This window comes from Achroia grisella, unplaced genomic scaffold (assembly GCF_030625045.1).
Source record: "Achroia grisella isolate CSIRO2021 unplaced genomic scaffold, CSIRO_AGI_Agris_v1 utg109, whole genome shotgun sequence".
NCBI classification, from domain to species: Eukaryota; Metazoa; Arthropoda; class Insecta; order Lepidoptera; family Pyralidae; genus Achroia; species Achroia grisella.
In genome coordinates, this window is record NW_026712573.1 from 2,966,347 (window position 1) to 2,977,289 (window position 10,943).

At 33.6% G+C, this 10,943-nt stretch overlaps 1 protein-coding gene across 1 annotated transcript; it reads left to right on the forward strand.

Moving 5' to 3' along the window:
- Nucleotides 1–2,445: 2,445 nt before the first annotated feature.
- LOC131846253 (glutathione hydrolase 1 proenzyme-like) lies at nucleotides 2,446–10,051 on the forward strand. Its single transcript, XM_059195517.1, has 8 exons — nucleotides 2,446–2,600; nucleotides 3,077–3,484; nucleotides 3,928–4,128; nucleotides 4,515–4,779; nucleotides 6,568–6,758; nucleotides 7,816–8,053; nucleotides 8,497–8,610; nucleotides 9,660–10,051. Exons 2-8 carry the CDS (start codon nucleotides 3,159–3,161, stop codon nucleotides 9,813–9,815), a joined length of 1,491 nt encoding a protein of 496 aa, XP_059051500.1. The 5' UTR covers nucleotides 2,446–2,600; nucleotides 3,077–3,158; the 3' UTR covers nucleotides 9,816–10,051.
- Nucleotides 10,052–10,943: the final 892 nt, after the last annotated feature.

The window sequence follows — 10,943 nt, forward strand, 5'->3', positions numbered from 1 at the left end:
TTTACTTACATAATTAGGCCCTTTCTATGTATTATAGATTGTCATATAACTACAGATTTCTCGCGTCACGACTATACAAATAATAATGTTAACAATACGTACGTTTACCGTGTTACAATATCGTAAACTTATTATATAATTATTAATAAAGGCGTCGTTGTAGTTTTATGTAAGCGCGCTTTTATTATTGCGGTATTTATATAGATAAATACCGCAATTATACTTTATTGTTATTTGATGATAATTTAGTAATTATTTTGATCTCTGAATTATGAAATCCAGCATGATTGTTAAAGTTTTCATTAGTAATGAGGGTTGACTGAAAATCAACGTTGTTTAGGTGCACTGAGTTTCACGGAGAGTGTGCTTTATTAGCTGTATATCAGCAACATCTAAGGCAGCTCCTATTGAACATTTGCATGCCTTTTTTTATTCGTTCATTTAAAAATTGTTCATCATGTGAGATGGCAATAAAAGTATATATTTAGAACATTTAATTTGATGGAAAGTCCTAATTGAGATTTATTTGAAGTATACTTATTTTATGTCGTCCAGATACCATAATATTCAGAAATTCACATAAATTAAGAAAAGACATAAAACAAAATATAATTATTTGGCGCATACAAAACATTCATACAACATATTACAAAAATTATATATATATATATATATACCTACACATACATATTCATAATACATACAAGTACTGCTAAATAATATTGTAATAAAAACATTGTAGGTTCATAATTTATATAATATAAAATTTAATCTATACGATCGACATTTATAGGAATTTCTACTTATATTATAAATGCAAAACTGTGTCTGCGTGTTTGTAAACTTTTCACGACTAAAGGGCTGAGCGGGTATTAATGAAATTTGGTGTAGATACGGAAACGGACATAAAAAACCAGACGAAGTCGCGGGTAACAGTTACTAATTAAGTTTTAAGTACTAGTTTTATTAGGCAATTTGCGTATTTATATAACAATAATCACATTGTAAATCTCTAAGTTCAAGAGTTCATGTTTGAATGATTGTGGCTGCGAGTATTGTGACCTTGCTCCGAATATATTAGTTACGCTGACAAGTGACACGCTTCATGGCTTATTGTTAAACAAGTTGGGACGGTTATACCGCATGCGAAACAGTAACAAACTGGACTCGAGCGGTCTTTAACAGCCGGATAATCGTGATTGTAGGTAGGGTCACTACATCAAGATGCCACAATTACTTACGGACCGGAGTGATGTGAATTTGAGTAAACTGGTAATAATATTAAGGTAGGAAGTGATGTATTTATTTTCGTATGTATGTATGGAAGGTAGTCTTATTGCTTAAGCGATCTCTTCCAGACAAACTTTGGGTAAAGGAGAAAAGAAAGAAAGTGGTGGATGGCGCATGAGTCGAATAAAAGAAACATAACCATTCATTAATATGTAGGTAATTACGACTTAATTATAAGACCTGTGAGAAAATTTTAGAATAAGTTATAATATATTTATATTCGTCTTAAAATCGTTTTATTTAATTTTTATATTCGTCTTATTAACTACTAGCTATACCCGAGATTTCACCAGCATTAAATTCATATCCTATGTGTTATTCTGATATATAAGCTATGTTACTGTAAAGTTTCATTAAAATCCGATCAGTAGTTTTTGCCCGAAGAAGTAACCAACATTTATCCATCCATACACACACTTTCGCGTTTATAATAAGTATTAGTAAGATACTAACTGAGGTAGGTCAAATTGGTTACACTGTTTCTGAAATTAGTGTGCACAAGCGTAAACAGTAAAATTTGAAGAATCATTGTTTTGGCCTATATAATACATTGATAAAGTTCCTCAATGATATTACAGTTTTCTCATATCTCTACCATCTAAAGTCTAAAAAATAGTCTTATAATATAGGATAATAGCAATATGTTAAGTAATATGTAAAATCATGCCATTTAAATTTAAGTGAAGTGAATAATAATTTAGCGACAACAGTATTTATTGGTTAAACCGTTTTTAAGATTACAAACGCACTGATAAAGTAAAAGATGAATGTTTTGGGTCTTGGTTATTTTGACAAAGACATCCCATAATTTTTTCCTTCATCATGTAGGTATAAACTGCGAGCAGTTCCATTTTTATCATAATTATATATATTTATACATAAATGTAGATAGATTTTACGACTATATAATCAAACCTTTTTTTGTAACCTGATACCGACTGCAATTTATAAATGAATAGTTATTTAATTTGTCAGGTGTCTTATTGATTATTTGAAACATCACGGCTTGTATTTGACAATAAATTCAAAATTGGACATTTAATAATAATAGTAATTTAAATAGTGAAGAATCGGAACTGCTCATATTACGATGCATGCATTATTTTAGTTATGAATACGCATCTACATATCACACTGTGGTAATATTTTAGGTCACGACGCTGTTGTTTGGTGAGCAGCGTGTTGGTGGCGCTGGTAGCGGGCGCGCTGGTGGCCGTTCTAGTGCTGCAGCCTTGGGCCGGCCACGACCACCCGCGCTTCCCGCGCGCCACTGTTGCCGCCAATGGCTACGAGTGTGCTTCTATTGGAAGGTACAATACTTTTTTATGTATTACTTATAATATAGCATTAGGATTTGTTTTGATCTGGATAAGAGGTATCGCATTCTAGAGTCATTCTGGTCACAGAGAAACAGCATATGGGTATGCTACTCCGGGTCCAGAGGTGCAATAGTTCCCACCCATATCACCTTTATAACTGTCACTTTTTTCTTTCATATTAATCTTCTTATATCACACGTGCTTTATTGAGTTCCAAGTTCATTGCGGACCTAATGTATGTTGCTATATTTATGCGGACTTGTGGAAAGAATAACCAATCTCATTTAGACATCAATCATTGAAAACAAATCGTTTTGCACTAACCTTATCAAGGAAACTATAAATAAATTACTCAGAACAATGAATGATAGGAAATATTTTAAACGTTGATGATATCGAAATTGTTGATGGTGTAATACGATTAATAATTATGTGTATCTGTAGGTAATTTAATATTTTAATTCCAGGGAGATATTAGAAAAGAACGGTTCAGCCGCTGATGCTGCTATTGCAACCCTATTCTGTGAAGGTTTATCTTGTGCACAATGTATGGGACTCGGGGGTGGATTTTTGATGACGATATACAACGCAACAACGGGGCAGGTTTCAGTGCTGAACGCACGGGAGCGGGCGCCGCTGAAAGCTCACAAGAACATGTTCGAGAACGCCTCATCAACCGTCGGAGGGTTGGCTGTAGCCGTGCCAGGGGAGTTGAGAGGTTACGGCGAGCTCCATCGACGATACGGCCGTTTACCGTGGGCAGATTTAGTGCGCCCAACGGCAGACCTATGTCGCCACGGCCATCGCATCACCGAATATATGGGTCGCGTTCTCGGCACCCACAGCGACAGAATCAAGGCCGAGCCGTCCATGAGGTGAGAAATTGTAGAATAGAGTCTCTGCATATTGTATTTAATATGTAATGATTAAAATCCAGTGTTCGGACACTGTTACAACATGTATAATTATTTTATATGGTATTGATAGATAGATATCTATTCGGGATTGCGACGATTTTCAACTTGCTTGATGTTTTTGGGAAAAGATATTTATTTATACAACGGCGTCATCTTTTCCCAGCTTAGCTATAAATCTCACATACTCTCTAATACTTACATAATAAATAAAATTCCTAAACGTCTTAAAAATTATATGAGCAGGAAAAAAAAGTATGTGAGTCGAAGTATCGATTTAATATTACAAATTAATAATAAAAAAAATTAATATAAACAAAAAATAATATATATGTGCAATAATTTCGTTTTCATAGTATCACAGTTTTTATAAGGTTCTATCAGATGTTGCTCAATATTTTTAGAGAGGCATACGTGAATCCAGAAACAGGGGAGGTGTGGCAACAAGGCGACATAGTCCGGCACCCAACACTAGCGAGAACGCTCGATATCATCGCGAAGGAGGGCCCGGAGGCGATTCACAACGGTTCCTTGACGGCGCTGCTCGTACAAGATATCCAGGGACACGGAGGTATCATAACAGAAGAGGACCTCAGGAACTACAAGTACGCAGATTATTATTACTATTATATTAAAGTTGAAGGGATAAATGAACAATTAATTTAATAAAACTACGAATTGATAATTTGAAAGAAGTTTACAAAGGCACTGGTACCTTTATATGAGTGATATGGATAGATTAATTTTATCATAAATAGGACCTATAAATAATTTAATTTCCGTAACTTCATCAACATTGACCATCCCAATTATTAGAAGAGCAAGTAACTTCTAAGTTATATGAAGAGTTGATATACAATATTTTATATTTGGTAGACATAATAATATTATAATATTCAAGACATGCCTGCCTGAATAGGGTAGATTCAGACTACCCTAGTCTGAGTCATTGTGAACTGTCGACATTATGAAATAATAATAATTATTGCAGAGTGGTGTGGCAAGAACCAATAGAGGTGCCGGTAACCGACCAACACACGCTATATTCCGTGCCCCTGCCAGGGACCGGCTCGGTGCTGGCGTTCATGCTGAACATGCTGCGAGGGTGGGTAGAAGAGGGAACAGAGGCCCCTCCCGATTCCAATCTGTATTGGCACCGCGTCGTAGAAACCTTCAAGTATGCGTACGGAAAGCGAACAGGCCTCGGCGACCCTACACGCTATGATAAGAGTAATTTGACGTACAGTATTACCGAGGTGAGCAGGCCACACAACTTCCTATTTTTTAATAATGTAGGTTTTATTTGCGAAACTCATATGAATACATGGATGCATTTTTTAAAAATAAATACATATTATACATAGAAAATACCCAGACCGATACAAACAATCACAGTCATGAATATAAATGTTTGTACCGTACGAGGAATCGAACCCGCGACCATCGGTTAATAAAGCAGTATGCTAAACCACTAGACAACCGAGGCTGTCAATAATATATAGTATCTGATATCTCAGAACAATTCACACAGCGCCATCTAGTTTTGAGTCAAAATAAGCATTTTGACTCGAAACTAGATGTTATGGATGCCAAACAACTGATACAAATACTTAAATACATTTTTTTTTTGTTACGTACAATTATATTCAGGAATACAAATATTTGTACCGTGTGGGGAATGGAACCCGCGACCATCGGTTTTTAGGCGGTGTGCTAAATACCTCTAGACCACCGAGGCTTCCGTAATAAACAGATGTTGAACCTTTCACACAAAAGTGATTATGTGATGTCTTTTTGATTGTACGAAAGTTATTAAAAGCATTTCCTAATGTTATTCGCTTGTGTTCTTTAATTCTATTGTGTATTTTTACATGTCATTTATGTAATACAGTGCTACATTATTTTTGTTTTAACAAATTTCATCTAGGTAAAGCTGTGTGAAAGGCCACTGCTAGTATAGATATAACGAACGAGGTTTATAGACTAGAAACTGCATTTGATATAAATTATTATTCTTAGAGTACTTGGAAAATATGGAACTACTAGAAAATAATCAATTATGGAAAAAAATCCTTAAATTTTTACATTGTTGTCAGTCCTTTATATTTTACATTGTAGATGTTTTTTCTTCATGTTTGAAAATTCTTGATATTGGACTATAAGTATAGGATTAATACGCCCGATTAACTTTCCCAATTTCATAGATATATTAGAATGATTAGATAAAATTACTTAACTACATAATTTTAATTACGTACATAAGTGATATAATACAGAAATAACAACATTATTTGCTTTATAATTATCATCATTATATTTTAATTTTTTGCGTGTAAATTTCGTTTTTTGCATGTATATTTAATTTATCATTGTATTTTATGGAGACCACGTGACTGTGACCATGAGTTATATATGTATAGTATATATGTACACACAATGTTAATACCCATAAACACATGTACCAGTTACAAGACTCAAGGTGAATGATTCTCTATGCTTCATAAAATGTAGGTCGTTATTACAATGGAAAAATTATACAATTTGTTTAACAAGTGATTTATATTTATTCGTTCAGTCCAATTTTCTATAAATGCTATGGCGATAAAAAATATACTGCAATATTTTACATATCCTTTACATGTGCTCCATACTAATATTATAGAAGAGAAAGTTTGTCTGTATGTGGGTAACATAGATTTTTGACTTAACGGCTGAACTGATATCAATATTTAGTGTGAAGATAGATTGTATCAGGAGAATGGACGTTTCTAAAAAGCAGATATGTAATAAATTCTTCATTAAACATAGCAGACATATAATAAACAAATGTTTAACCCTTTCACACAAAATTTATTATGTGATCTCTTCTTGATTATATGAAAGTTTATAAAATTATTTCCTAATGTCGTTCATTTGTGTTCTTCATATTTCACATATCATATATTACATGTAATATATACATTATTTGACGTTGGTTGTGAAGTCTTAAGTTTATGTGTCTCAAATTTTATATTTCATGGAATTAGTTTCTATTAATATTTCAGCTCGAACGTAACCTTTCCACTCCATCATGGGCAGCCGCTTACAGGGACTTAGTAGATGATGACCAAACAGTCAACGACTGGAGGCATTACGGTGGTGACTTCGAAGGGGCTAATGACCACGGAACTGCACAAATAGTGGTAGTGGCACCAGACGGCAGTGCAGTTTCGGTTACAAGTACTGTCAATTACATGTTCGTATTACTCCATTTAGTAATAAATGTATATTAATGACATATTAAGGACAGCATCATCTTACCGTTTAGCAGTTTAAGTCTATTTTTCAGCAAAGTAGACTTTTTATCAAGTCTATTTCAGTCACCAAGAACACCAATTTATGAGCTGTATTTCAGTTGCAAGGGCATGGCAGTGAAATTACAGGTTGCGGAGGAATGTCGTCTCAGTGCAAGCTAAGGATTGGTAATAGTTTTACAATGTGGTATATACCACGGGCGTCACATGGTAACGTGATGTCGTATCATTGATAGGTTTGTTGATGTCAATTTAACTAGTTGACGGCCAACCTGGTGCTAAGTGTTGTTTCAGTTAAATTCAGCTAAATATAATAAATAGAGTAGTCTCTAGTAGTAGTAGTAGTCTAGAGTAGTAGAATACTATATTAGTCCCAACAATATCAAAGCAAGCAATTTAATAAGGAAAGTAATTCTTATTTTTAGTTTTACAATGTAGGTATATAACTTTGCCCGTATCCCAAATTTTTCTTTTATATCCTACCTGTGCTAGCGGTCTGTCAGAGAAGGGGCACCAAGTTGAGAATCATAGGGTGCATGAGGTTAGGTCACCGGTTAGCAAAATATCGCGGCATAATATCGATGTAATTTATTTCAATAGTTTCCAGAGGAACCGCGTCGAGGTGAATCTGACTTGGTAAACTGCGAGCTATGGGTTCATTAGTACAGTTTACTAACAGCTCCTTTACCCCGTCATAGGTATATATTATTTTTAATGGATGAATATGGTATAGTGCTCTCGCCTGATCTGAGTGAATTCGCTGACTGGTATTCAGTGGATGATAATAGGATGACCATGAACTCAGTTTAGTCAGTCCATCGGGGTCAATAAACTATTGATTGTTTCCAGAAGGGAGCGGAGAGTTCAACCTGACACGACATTGCTAGCACTAATTCTCATTAATAACAATCCCCCCCTTATATATTGTAAGATAGATAGGCTTTATAGTTTCTTATGAGTGTAAAACTATTTTAAAATATTGTAAATTGTTATTTTCAGTTGGGGTTGTCAGAGAAGATCCTCCAAATTGGGTATAATATTAAATAATGAGATGGATGACTTTGCGATTCCTAACCGGAAATCAACATATGGCCTGCCGCCTTCACCGGCAAATATGTTGGAGCCCGGACTCCAGCCTTTGAGTTCCATGGTGCCAAGTATAGTGTTAAGAAATGGAACGGTCGAGCTATTGTTGGGGGCTGCGGGAGGCACTAAGATCACGACACAAGTAGCTCTGGTAAATGTTTTAGTACTTATTGTAAACTTTGTTATTTATAATTATTATTTATTGCAAGATTATTTCACCTTATCACTAATGTTAAAAATACCTAGGACGTCTATTATCTTTTGATATCCAAAGTTTTGATAGCTGTTGGTGAATCATACTATACCATGTTGAAATCAAACATGTTCAACGTTATTGACAACGCGCAAAATTATTTCTTTTTTAAGTTATTCTTTTCTAAATGTAAAATTTAAACTAATCAATATATAGTAATTCAGTTTTAGTATTCATCAGAAACGGCCCTGTAAGTCCTTTGAATATTTAGCATCCTTACATACTGTTTTACATCTTTGGACAAATTCTGACATCCTATAAAGTACCGAATTTATATTTCTTTTTAACAAATGTTGTATTGTGTAAAATTATGATTGCAAATGTGTATAATTTTGTTTCAGGCGGTTAGAAAAGCAATTATAGAGGGGAACGATATACCAGATACTGTACAGCGACCGCGATTACATCATCAGCTCATACCTATGGAGGTGGAACATGAGGCAGATTTTAGTCAGGTAATTATATCAGACATAAATTAGGATGTGTTATCGTTGGTTCTTTTAACCCATTCAGTAAAAGAACGTACTTCGAAAATTATGGATGAATTATGCATACACCGGTGCTAACGGTATACTCCGGCAAGTCATTGATGGAGGATGATAGGATGGGATTCTATTATTTAGTAGTGATCTAGTTACCTTTTCTCAAACTATTCAGATTTATATAATAGTATGAGTGGTTGTATTATGGGAGTACTAAATTGAAATTACAAAAAACAGTGTATTAAACCATTACGCCAAAAATAGAATCTTGTTACACTTTCATTTATGGGCACGATGAAGAAAACTTCTGATTGAGATAAATAATTGTTATACATTGGCGAAACAAGTATAGAATGAAAGGCTAAGGAGAATTTCTGTTCAATTGCGTCTGGTCCAATTTCATTAAACTGTAATTAATCATAATTAGTTAAAGATTGAAGTATGTCCTGACATCGTTTACATAAGGTGTTTGTTCGGTTGATATGTGTTAAGAAATTCTTTTCTATAATGAGAAATACAAAATCTATTTTAGACAGTTTTCAAGATTTTTTGCTTATCACTGAACATTATCATTATAGGTAGCTATAATGATAACGTTCAGTGATTATATTCATCAGTCATTATATGAATATATAATGTTCAATAAAGTGCCCTAGAATTTAGGTTACTTAGTTAATCATTATATGTAATTTTCGTTGCTTATGTATTTGTTTAGGTATTTATATATGTTTATTTTATTATATTTATAATGTAAAATTTATTTATTAAATATATTGAATATATATTAACGTTTTATTGTCGTTTATATATTTTAGTAAGCGTTTATATGTTATTTTTTTTAAACTCGAGCTTCTATCATTGCCCGCTAACTACCATCTCTGTCACAGTGTTAGGTTGGCAAGGGTGGGCTTATCTCTGAAAGAGATAAGCCCAACCTTGCTTACATTTACGTATAACATCTATTTATTTGATATTGTTACAAGTGCATTAAAGTATATATATATTTCATGATCTGTTCACAGTCAGTGATAGCGTCCCTTCGGGCTCGTGGACATTCTACAACAGAATTGGCTCGAACTGCTGGTTTTGCAGCTATGATAGTGGCAGGCAGAGATGCTGACGGCTATTTAGTACCACAGACAGATCACCGAAGAGTTGGCAGTATAGATGGATTTTAAACACTGTCTTTGAACCTAATATTCAAGACATTCTCAAAGACAAAATAGCTGATACCAAAAAACATTTAGAATAAAGAAACGGCTATGAGGTCATTGCTGTGTGATCTGGTGGGTGTAAATGAAATGAAGAAACTGTATCTATCTTCACTTTTATCGATTGATGTAGGGAACAACTATTTTCCATACATCAATCGAAAAAAATACTAATTTATGGGTTGATAATGAATTATTATTATTATTATTATTATAAAATTATAATCTCAGGACAATTCACACGCGCCATCACGCGCCCTCTAGACCCAAGTTAAGCAGCTTGTGTTATAGGTATTGATACAAATACGTAGATATATATATATATATATATATATATATATATATATATATATATTGCTTCTAAATTTTTGCGACGGGGTAGTAGATAATTATACATTCTGTTTTTATTATTATATAATATATAGAAGAGTAAATTAATCTATTAATTATCATTATTGATAGGTGCTAAGATATCAATATAATGAGATGAACAAAAATCAAATAGTACTGTTGATGAATGTCTTAGTACAGTGAAAACCTGAGGTGCATTTAATGTATATACATATATAGCATAATGTCAGTGTAAGTTGTAACTACATACATATGTAGTCAACATTACAATATGGAGGCATGAGTATAAATCTCATACAACTAAATGCATGTATATTGGTAATATTTAGCTGCATAATTAGATTCCAAGGAGATAGATGTGTAGATGCTTTTATATGATGTGTAACGCATTTGCATTATCAGGCATGGACGCAGGAAATCGTGTATCTAGTATTATCATATATGCCCGTAACAATAACTAAAAATCATAAAAAGTACGCGTACAGCACTGTTTCAAATGAGCTTCTTAAGTGGTCGTTCAGATTACGGTATGAGTCCTGATATTTTAGATTATTATGCGTTTAGGATTTATTCAAAATAGATGTGAATCTTTCTTTTCAAGAGTCGAAACCGCGCACGATATATTCATAGTATTGTAGGTAGTCATAAGGTAAGATTTTATTATGACAGTCCCAATAAAAATGCCAACATCTCAATCGTTACAAAGATAAATATTTTTCTACCTAAATTTATGATGTATTGTTC

Bases quoted from the DNA above. Each gene is read 5' to 3' on its own strand.
- LOC131846253 (XM_059195517.1), top strand. From the start codon at position 3,159: ATGGGACTCGGGGGTGGATTTTTGATGACGATATACAACGCAACAACG. The intron at 4,129-4,514 runs GTACGCAGATTA...TAATTATTGCAG, and splicing joins GAGGACCTCAGGAACTACAA to AGTGGTGTGGCAAGAACCAA. The intron at 8,611-9,659 runs GTAATTATATCA...ATCTGTTCACAG, and splicing joins ATGAGGCAGATTTTAGTCAG to TCAGTGATAGCGTCCCTTCG.